This window comes from Hippoglossus hippoglossus, chromosome 18 (assembly GCF_009819705.1).
Source record: "Hippoglossus hippoglossus isolate fHipHip1 chromosome 18, fHipHip1.pri, whole genome shotgun sequence".
NCBI classification, from domain to species: Eukaryota; Metazoa; Chordata; class Actinopteri; order Pleuronectiformes; family Pleuronectidae; genus Hippoglossus; species Hippoglossus hippoglossus.
The window spans coordinates 9692723-9704133 of record NC_047168.1 but is presented as its reverse complement, the minus strand read 5'-3'; the positions used below and the strand labels follow the sequence as shown (position 1 = coordinate 9704133).

The 11411-nt window shown below is 38.9% G+C and overlaps 1 protein-coding gene across 7 annotated transcripts in view; it reads right to left on the bottom strand.

The window, feature by feature from the left end:
* Window positions 1-4858: 4858 nt before the first annotated feature.
* Window positions 4859-11411, bottom strand: part of elavl2 (ELAV like neuron-specific RNA binding protein 2) — a 31884-nt gene continuing 25331 nt past the window's right edge. For 5 of the 7 annotated variants that reach the window (XM_034614921.1, XM_034614924.1, XM_034614923.1 and 2 more), the window contains exons 6-8: window positions 10382-10607; window positions 9688-9726; window positions 4859-7530 (exon numbers count right to left, since the gene is read on the bottom strand). In XM_034614921.1, the coding sequence (XP_034470812.1) occupies window positions 7200-7530; window positions 9688-9726; window positions 10382-10607 (596 nt within the window). In that variant the 3' untranslated portion in view covers window positions 4859-7199. The remainder of the gene's footprint in view (window positions 7531-9687; window positions 9727-10381; window positions 10608-11411) is intronic. The other 2 variants (XM_034614925.1, XM_034614922.1) reach the window with 1 other exon arrangement.

Below are 11411 nucleotides of genomic sequence, written 5' to 3'. Positions count from 1 at the left end.
TGTTGAGGGTTAAGGGCAGAGGCTGTCAAACCTTGTTAAAGCCCTATGAGACAAATTGTGATTTGTGAATATGGGCGTCCGTCTATACAAATAAAATTTGATTGATTGATACTAAACTATGACATTTTCAAGTGATTTACCTACTTGTCACCTCTGTGTTGCCCAGAACCCCAGTCTGCAGCACATCCTGTCAGATTGCAAGGCAGCCTTGACTCAAGGCTGGTATGGCACGTCCAGGGCTCTGTGTCAACTGGTAGATTTGGAGACACACAGATTTGAAGCAAACAGGATTGTCTTTGTACACCACAAAGACAGAGAAGTGGAATATAGAAATCCTCCCATTTGGAGTTGGCTGTTCTCACACCTGGTGCAGAATGGAAAATTAGAGCTGATCTGGACCAACAGTCTCCATACGAGATAACAACAACATTCCATAAGCCAGACATCGTCCAGTGGTCCACTGCTGCCAGGACGGTGCCTTTGAGATAAAAAAAAAAAGAGTAAAGTGCACTGTCTGCAGCATATACAGAAGCAGGATGGAAGGCAACCACCTAACAGGTGGAAGCTGGCTGCAGAGGCTTTAATGGAAAATCGGCCCTCGGAATCACCAGGTAGAAGCAGAGGAGGCGGAGCTAGGGCGCTCTGGACCTTGCTCAGAAGGAACTACCCAAAGAGGGAGGGAGAAAGGATCTTAGGGTTAGCTGCAGTAGGGAGACTTCCCTTCTGCTGCGTCACCACTTCTGAGTTGTTCTGAGTTTAAAGGGGCAAAACATCTGTGATGGGCATGAGCAGTTCACACTGCAGCTGACCAGATGGCCCCATTAGAGTTGTGACAGGCAGTAATGCCCAGCAGGTGAACACATACCTTTGCTGCAATGATTTTTTTGAAATTGTTTTGCCTTACAATACTAATACGTGTGTTGGTCTTATTATACTATAACATTTATGTGCCTAAGTATACCAGGATGTGTTTTTGACATTTTGATGCTTTATTATAATATTTTGGAGATGCACAGCAAATGTCATACAATGCACTATGACAAGAAAGGCATTAAAAGGACTTACTTGCTATTTAATGATTTAGTAAACTAAATCTAGTATTTGGTAATATAGCAAATACTAGATTTACACAAACTGAGAAATCTTTGCACTGTTGCTACTATGTGGTTTGATATCTGTGAAATTATCTGTGTACTCCATGGTGCATGAAATCTTTAAATGTTATTCTGACTCAAAGTGAGCACCACAATGCCAGATCAAAATGAAATACAATGTCTGCTCAAGAACGGCTGGAGGGAGAGGGGGACTGCATCATTGATGATGTGTTTACCTTGTTCTGGAAAACAAATGCTATCATGCACATCTGTCTAGTTCAGCACATAACATCATATACTTGTTAAAAAAAACCATCTTTAAATTACAGTGGTAAAATGTTTCAAAGCCAAATAAGCCCATAGTCAGGGTGGTGTTCTCCAATGGGCCCTTAAAAATGTACAGTTTGTATAAACAAATAAATCTGGATTTAACTCGTAGATTAGACCTGTCAATCTGCCGGTGTGGATGCAGAATGAAGCCACATGATAAACCTATCAAATCTGGTCATTATACTGATTGATGGGCATAATGCTAAAGAAAGTTAAACATATTTAATATTTTAGGCCTAGAATAGTAAAAGTTATTTTACTTTATCTGCCTCACATAGTAATAACTTTATATTTGTAGAATTCTGTTGTTAAAACAATTGCTGCTTTGTTGTTTTTGTCTCAAATGTACAAACATGCTGCCAAGAACAAACTCCTATTATCGAATTAACCTGAGCTTGAATACAAGCTCCTAAAATCCACAAATCGGAGAAAAGCCTGAGAATAAAAAAGGCCTTTGTGTGTCTCAGTGACGCCGGAGCATCTGAACAGGAGGGAAGATGCAAACTATAAATGAGACTAACAGAAAACCTGGTGGGCCATAAATCACTTCGGCAGACAGGCAGTATGCAAATGTGTTTACGTGCGCCCGCTGACATCAGCAGCTCTGGACAAAATGTACAAGCATGTTTTATTTATCTCCTGTCTCATTACATACCATGCTACAGTATGTCAGGTTCTACAGGAGCAAGGGGGCGGTTACGAGGGTCAGAGCAGCAAACGGGTGGCATGATAATAGAGGGACCATCTGCGTGACCCTTTTCATCATTAACACAGACTCAAATGTAGGTGGGGGGGAGAGGATGTAGAGGGGACACATTGTTGGAAATCACCACATACAGGCCATGTGGGGGCAGCGAGTCAAAGTTATGTCACTAAACGTACTGCATATTAATGGCAGTTTCCTCAACCATTTTCTGCAAAAATTTAAATTATAAAAATATCTCCAGATATAACAGCTGACTTCCATGTGGGCCATTTAAATTAAGTTTGCGGACAAGCTGACATTTGGCCAAAGTTGGTCATAGATAAATGTCTGATACATAAACGGTTCAAATCCCTGTTTAAAGGTGAGTGATGAATAAGCTTGAATAGCTTGCAATAGATACAGACGCTAAAAATAATGGATGACTTTTTTTTTAGCTGCAACCGAGAGATAAGTGGTTGAAATGTGCAGCTCCTGTCACTCAAAATATTTTTACAGCACATAAAGTTACAGAGCACTTTATGAGGAACACCTGTGTGTGCCTGCTCATTTATTAAAGCATTCAGCCAATCGTGTGGCAGCAGTGTAATAATAAACTCACGCACTACAGAAAATGGGGGAAAAAATGTGATGTATACAAATTTGACCTCTTGGTGCCAGATGATTGACTATTTCTGGAGCTGTGATTTTTACACACAATAGTCTAGTTAGTTTATAATATGTTTATTTAAGAATGATACAAGAAATAATGATCTACGTTGACATCAGTAATCTGACTATTGACTGGATTCTATAAGACATTGACATGTTGTTTATATGAGTTGCTATGGGATATTCTCTCATATTCCTGTTCACATGTTAGAGCATAGTCTGATTATTACTCACATCAAGTCCCACGACTCGTTTACACTCTAACCCAGGGAGAGCGTCGTCAAGCAGTTGCAAGTTTAATCATGAGATTAATACATATGCATGTCAACACAATGCGACTAAGGTCAAAATACTTCACGTCTTAATTTGATGATTGCATATTTTGAGTAAATTAAAGTTTAAAAAATAAAATGAATTTGCATGTTCTCTAGCACTGTACAATTTTGAGATACATTCACCTTGTTTCCCTATAAATCTAAATGCATAAAATATAACAATAAACATCTGCATAGTTATTTTTGCGTATCGCTTCTTCTGCTCAAATGCAGATACCACTGTAGTTTAAAGTTACTCCCTTTGAATTCATGTGACGGGGCTGTCTGACAGTAAAGGGCGAGATCAGATGGTGCCGCCGAACAGGAACCACTTCTCTCTTTATGGTGTTTCGATCGGGTTCCTTCTATTAAAACACAGAACTTAATAGTTTGGCCTTTGCCAACACGTCACTTGTCAAAACCCAAGTAACTGAGCAAAATGTGACGTACGCCGACTCCAACTAATTTGTGACGGTTATTAACAGCTAAAGCCTTAACCCATGTTTACTGGCAGCATTACGATCACAGCATATTAGCCAGAAGATGCCAAATCACAGGACTTGTCGGCGATGATTTCGACCAGTTTCAGCTCAAACGTGCCCAGATAAGAACTGAACCCTGTCACTTAGCCAAAGCTGCTCACACCCATGTCTTTCCAGTAAAGCTCAACATATAGAGGAGCTGTGCAGTCTTAATGTTCAATGCATCCCATATGTTTATATGGGATGCATTGAACTGCAAAACCCACTGCTTCCGTAATAAAAGCTGCTGTCAGGGAAGATTAATGCTGTTCTAACTTGCAGGCTAATGGCACAGTAAATAGTAAATATTGGAGAGACTCTGAAAGCTTCTCGAGCTGATTCCTTATCTGGAGAATGCAATAAATATTGTTTTCATTAAGTTGAGCAATGTGCCGGAACCTCTCCCCCACCCCCGAGAGAGAGTACGTCAGAGCAGCTTTCTTTACTGAAAAGGCGGTGTAGTATCTTCAACTCCATCTGCGTCCATGCAATGCCCCTAAAATGACAGTGGTGCGGGGTGCAGTGGGGGGGGGGGGGGGGGGGGGGGGGGGCGCACTTCAAAGCAGGACGGTTCATCTTCAGCGAGGCCGTCGACCTCAAGTGGAGCATGAGATTTAAAATAAAGAAAAATAAATCAATAATCTACATCAGTCGCTTCCTTTAAGCTGTGCACCTGAACTCTGACCAAATTATCTGCTGAGCTCCCTTGAAAACAGATTAGATTTATTGTTTAGATGCACTTTATTCTTTTAAATGCCCTGTTGCCATGCAAAATAAGACAAAAATATTATTCTTAGAGCATTTTCTTATGCATTTGTTACAAAATAAAGTGATCGTGTAAGAGTGGTTCAGTCATTTCGGGAAATGATTCTTGTAAATTGACAGGATGCATTGTGCCTGCGTGTTGAATATGAAGCTGCAGACAGGAGAGCTTCGCATAAAGACAAGAAAAGATCAAGCCGAAGGTTTAAGATAAAGACGTAATTCGAACCAGGCTCCATGTTTCCTCATTCTGTCTTTATCCTGAGCTACAAGCCATCAGCTTCATATTTACTGTACAGACAGTAAACGTATTAAATTTCCCAAAACATGGAACCATTCTACCACGAGTAGATTTATACCTTTGAACAAAACAGATAGTTTTACTTACTGAAATTTGACAACAGATGTGACATTTGAAATGTAAGGTGTACACTATTTTTTTGCAAACAAGAAGGAATGATGGGATCCATTCACAAAGATGCATTGCCCTTCAACTTATTTATTGATGTACTGAACATGGAAAAAATCCAAAGTATCCAAACACAAAGTAAAGAACATGTACATCCTTTTAAATACTCAACAAAAAGATATTCTATTCCAAAAATCCTGTGAACCAAGTCAGACTATACAACTTCAAATAAATAATCATTCTCATATTAAGAATTGAGATAAGAGGGGTGGGAGGCAACATTTTTTCATGTCGGACCATCGGCACAATTTGTCAGGACCAAATCCTCATGAAGAAATTACAAAAAAGAAACTTTTTTTTTTTTTTTTTTTAAATCAATATTCGGTCAGGCATGAAAAATGTCTCAACCCCACAGCAGCAAGTATCACAACTCATCTAGACTTAAAGTTTAACTTTTACAAATAACACAAAGAAGGAATAGATAAACAAGAAAAAGCAGTTGCAAAGATAATTATATAATGCATAGCACACTGCTCATTTGAGGGGAAGCATGACTAGTAATTGGTTTAAATAACAAGCAGGATGCAGGTGCAGTATTTAGTGCATCTAAGGCTCGACCAGCCGCCGTTTGTTTGTTCAAGATGAGTTAGATGTTGTTTCGACAAACTCCTGCAACCAATTTTGCTTTTTCGTTAATGGAACTGCTTCACTGACCTTCCCCCGAAGTGAATAAAGCAATATACACCTTTTTACGATTTTAAAGACAGGTTATATGCATTACGTATATTTATATATATATATATATGAGTATGAAAAGAAAAGAAAAGAAAAAAGCAAAATTGTTCAAAACTGTGGTTTATATCCATTCTTTACCACATAAATATATATCTATAATGTTTATATATAAAAAACAAAAACAAATGTCTATAGTTTCTTAATACCTTTTTTACGAAGCAAGACTATCTACAGACCAAACAACCAACAAATTTGACGCACTGTAATGCTAGTCCATGGGACAACGGAAAACTTTTTCTTCAAAAAAAAAAAAGAAAAAAAGCCCTGAAATTAAAAAAGGTAAATATCCTAAAATGAAAATACCTTACATACTCCATGAAAGAAAAAACGTTATATTAATATCACACTTTCCAATGAAGTCCAAACGAGAACAAAAAAAGTCTGCCAAATACTCAACATAAAAAAGGACTTATTTACATAGCTCAAAGCTCAGGAGTAATCCAATCTATTCTTCAGACTTTCTTAAGCTGCTGCCTTTCATTGGCTTGTCCTCACCCTTTCATACAAAGTATGTAAAAACCCTTATTGGTCAATATTAAGACAAAATCAGTCCAATGATACATCGTAGGTACACCACAAACACCATGTGCTCCATCTGAAGGGAATCCTTTAGGAAGAACTGATTATTATCCCCCATTTACCTTGAAAGACATCTCCACTTTTATAATTTTGCATGCACTTTTTTGCGAATAAACCTTGGTATTTTTGTCCGTTTCCAAATCAAATCGGAAAGCGAGTTGCTAGTCGTAACAACCAGGATGACGGGGGACCCACAGATGATTTTACAGATGAAACCAGCACTGCCATTGATTCTATACTCTAAAGATAATACAAAGATCTCAAAATGTATCTTTTACATCATAAATCTCTCCAGAAATTTCAACCACTGCAAACTTTCTTGTAAAGTTCAAAAGCTCACAAGGTGTCATATGAAGATATTTCTCAAAGTATCCAAGTCAAAATATTTTGTTCCAGGTCCAGTAAAAAGTTTCTCCAAATTTTTCTTTTTATAAAAATAGATGCTTTTTAAACCCACATCAAAGAGGTTCTTAGCTCTTTGGCAAGGTACTGCTTTAAGAATTTTTTTTTGTCTTTTATCCGTTAAGTTTACAATAAGCGACATTATGCAGCCAACCAATAACCAACTCATATTACAATAAACGGAATACTTGCAAAATCAACAAAACCGCAAATAGATCAAAATAACTACTCGCTAACCACTGAAGGCATAACGCACCTAAGGCAAATCAGGACACAGAAAAATACAAAGAAAATCACTGCACATAACCTTACAAGACTGACTGTTTCAAAGCAGATGTGCAACAAAATGACAAAACCTATAGTAACGTTTTAGACGGTCCATCTGTAAGGACAGCAAGAGAAGTCAACATCACAGGCAGAAACCTGCAGTACTTTTTTCCTGTTTTAAAGTATATTAAGATTCAAAGCGTAGCAATGAAAGAAAGAAAAATTGTCACATTGTTGGACGCTAAATATTGTTTTTCTTCGTAACACTCACTTACAAAGCTGTTTTTACTAATGTAGAAAGTTATGGTCGATACGCTCCCATTTTCTTTTTCCATTTTCTGCTGAGTTTTCTAGAAACAATCTCAGTGGGTATTAGGCTTTGTGTGTTTTGTTGGTTTTAAATGAGACCTGCAGCACTCTGTCCCCGAGGCGGTATCCATTCAAGCTGGCGATGGCCACGGCCGCCTCGTCGTAGTTTGTCATGGTGACAAAACCAAATCCTTTGCACTTGTTTGTGTTGAAGTCGCGAATAACTTTGACGTTTGTGACGGCACCAAACGGCCCAAACATTTGCCACAGGATGCTCTCGTCTGCATCTGGAGCCAGGTTGTAGACGAAGATACACCAGCCAGTGCCTGCGTGCCCCGGGATGTTGATGCCAGCCAGGCTGGTCACCCCATCTATGGCCATCGGGGAGAACCTGCTGTAAAACACAAAAGAATAATATGGTTCAAGGCAAGAGCCACAATAAGAGCAAAACAACAGGCCTGACTGAATCTAACAAGTCTCCAAATGGATCAGCAAGAGCAACACTTTATTCTCACATGTTTACAATGTTTTTACAGTGCTTACTCATTTCAGACACTTTTTATCCATAAATCATGGGCGATAAAAGTTATAAAACAGCATCATCCAGACAAAAGGCTCAGCTGTCATTCTGAATGCAGCTAAAACGACAATACACAGACAAATGAACATACTTTTCTTTTTAAACCAGATTAAATCCAGCTTTCAAAACATTTGAGGAAATGAAGCATTTTTTCTGTGACCAACTTATTTTCCAAAACGAACGCATGTATAGATCAATAAGTAATCTCTGTAAATAACATCAATATAATTTGGAGCTCATGTGTCGACAAAGACAGGAGCTCAGAGTTATTAGTTTTAAAGTTGGAATCTGCGTCAGGACTGAAAAACGGCACACAAAAGTCCTGGCCTTTGGTAAATGTGGTTTTGCAGTTTGAAGAAACAAAATTCAAAGTGCAAGGAAAGCCTATGAATTATTGCAGCAGGTGTCACGTAAGATTAGCTGCTCCAGTTGGCCTCTCAGGGAACATCGACCATGACAGGTGCGCTCCCAGCATCAAGGACCCAAGGAGAGCCAATGAGGGGGGCAGAAAAGAAATCACAAGTCTATTGTCGCCGGCGATGGGCCTTTGAGCTTTCGAGCTTTCAGGGGACTGGACTTTAATCATACCCGAGGAAGGCATTCTCATAAAACTCAACTTCGACAAACTGGTATCCTGGTGAATCCTGAAAGACGCCTGATGCAACAGAGTTTAAAACAGGACAGGCCTGTCCATAATAGATCAAGGTAAGAGTGGGGAGCTCCAAATACAAGTATGCAATTTTGTGCAATAACAAGAAAGAGATTGTAAAAGTATGTCTTTTGTTATGTAGACAATGCTTTAATCTAGACATGTTGTGACATTGCATTGAGATTAAAGCACATCTCTGCATCACTGTCAACCTGATTTTAGAGAGGGACACATTAAATAATCACCAGTCAAATTTAGGGCATAAAACTAATGACTGGAAATCATGAGACTGTACAAGTGTCTGGCTTATAGACACATAACAGTCATCAAATATACAGCTACAGCATTAATACTGGCAGGTAGGAAAAACATAACCATGCTTGTGCTAAATTAGAAAATATACAGTTTGTGTTGAGCAGCTCAGTCCAGACGCCACTGATTTTACAGCCGGTGAGAGAATTAATTAATGAAAATACAAATGTGAAATATGCTGTTTCAGTTACCAATGCACACAGCATGGGAGCTCCGTGGTTACACTGCCCCCTCACATCCACAAGGTCCTAGATTTCAATGCCACCGGGGGCTTATGCAACATGTTCTCTTTACAATCAATGTGGGAGTGCGTCCATGTGGATTTGAAAATGCACAACTTATAACTATGATAAACAGGCCAACAAGAGTTACACTTTCACTATGTCTATCAGCATTTATTTATACCACAAATTGGTGCTGGCCACAAGAATTGAGTTTTCATGAACTGATCTTCCCAGGTCAGGGGAGCAGATAATCTTAAGTGACGCGGCTATAAAATGTTGCACACACACTAAATATTTACATCAAAACGGTCTGATTCATTCAAATCAACTTAATTACGGATCCATTTCTTTGTAGTGAGCACTAATGGGTGTGGGGATGCCTCAGTCCAATCCTGATCTTGGTCCGATACAGACTAAGCAGAGTTTTGTTGACGATAGCATTGATCAATTTTCCATCGTTACATTTTCTTTCAGAAAGTTTAGAAATCAATGTTTAAATCAAACTTGATGTTTGGAAATAAAAGACTGATTCCTCTCAACCCTGGTATCCGGAGTAGAAAGGTTGGATTGCTGCATCCTCACTAATGTGTGCACACAAAAGCATTTTTTGCTTGATCAACAACCTGATATTGAATAAGTGCAGTGCTCACTACCTACGCATATTGCTAAGAGCTCTTGCAGGAAAACAAACAAAGATGTTTCCCATCAGCTCCCTCATGTTAGCTTTGATTTTCACTCAGGATCAATTAAGGCAGCCGATAAAATCTACGAGGAAAATCTATTTACCTTTTGACTCCATAGGCCATGTTCAGCAGATTGTCCAACCTTAAAGAAACAAAACACACCAGACGTACATTAATTTCTACTTAAATAAATAGGTGCGGTGAATGATGCATTTTTACAGGATGACAGAGATGGATAATAATTCTATTCCCATAATTGTTCCACTCAAATAATCTTAAAACTGTTGTGTCCTTATAACCTTATTTAACTTCTCTATCAATATTCAATCTACACAATACAGCAGAGAGGAGACATTCAGTTCATATAGAAGGTGCAAGATAAAAACACAATTTCCACATTGAGATTTTTTTTTGCAGACCTCTGAGGTCAATCATTGGAACAAAGAATAAATTCCCACATGCATTAAAATAAGCCAACCGTAAAAAGGTGTCCGACCACCCACTGAAATATCCACCAGAGTATTTCTCATCTCATTTCCATGTGTCAAAATCTTAATTGTGTCGTAGGCCTACATGTGCAACAGGAGGAACACAGCAAAGTTGAAAATGTGGATATGGGGGTGAATAGTTCTGTTCAGTGTTGATGATTCTCCAACAGAGAATATTTCATAAAACTGCTGTGAGACAATTTAGATGCTTATTTCAAAAAAGGCCCAGAGGGTCAAACTTTACATCACTAGCAGTATAAACAAGCTTGGCTCTAATTTTATTAATTTGTTTTGGTGTGCCCCCTTTACCTGAAGCGTTGTGCCTGCTGTGCGAGGGGTCCTGGGTACCTTCGATTGGGCGACTGATACAGCTGGGACAGCAGGGCCTGGCTCGTCTTCTGGCTCGGGTTATTCGCAAACTTGACTGTTATGGGTTCAGTGGCACCAGGCGGCTTCTGACAGTTCAGACCCTTGATGGCCTCCTCGGCCTCAACTCGCCGGTCAAAGCGGATGAAGCCAACCCCTCTGGAAACACCTGAGCAGAGTAAACAGTTGGAAGGTTTAGCTGTATGGTTTTGTATTTCTTATTTGTATTTTTTAATCAGAAAGAAGATTTTACATTTAACGTCTGATTAATTACATCATCAAATAGCATTTTTGACCATAAAAAGGTAAATTAACCAACTTAAAAACCGTTTATTCAAGCAGTCTTTACATTTTGTGAATTTGTCAGTCAATAATTCAAATTCAATCATTGGGCCAATGCTTTACAACCATAATTGACGTAATCGTGACATTAAGACAATGTGATTCGCATCCAGGAAGTACCAGAACAACACAGAACTAAAATAAGGAAAGCTGTAAACACCAAGCTCACATTAGACATGTTAAGCATAGAACAGAAGAGAACAGTTTTGAATGAGCAGCAACACGAAGCGTTTGCATTACGGGACATTGGCGGGCAGCAGGGAAAAGGCAGGATAGTGAAATGCACAGACGTCCCAAGACAGCAGAAAGAGGTGAAAAGAAAAGGAAACCCATCACTGTAAATTAAACAGCTAGATTACAAGCACTGACTGCTACAAATCTTTTGAACAGTTGAGAAATAGTTATTGACTTAACGTTACCATCTACCTACTACATTACTTTTTAATGTTAGCTAGCTATTTTGGGCAATAATGCAAAAGTTCTTAAAATGATTAGCTCCCTTACAGAAATATTATTTCTTTAACTTATTTAACACGACTGCTCTCTTGGGACACCCATGCATACCTTTTTGCTCCTGGTCCCGTTTCTTGCTGCTGTCTGTCAATGAGCCTTGCGCTTCACAACCAGGTCA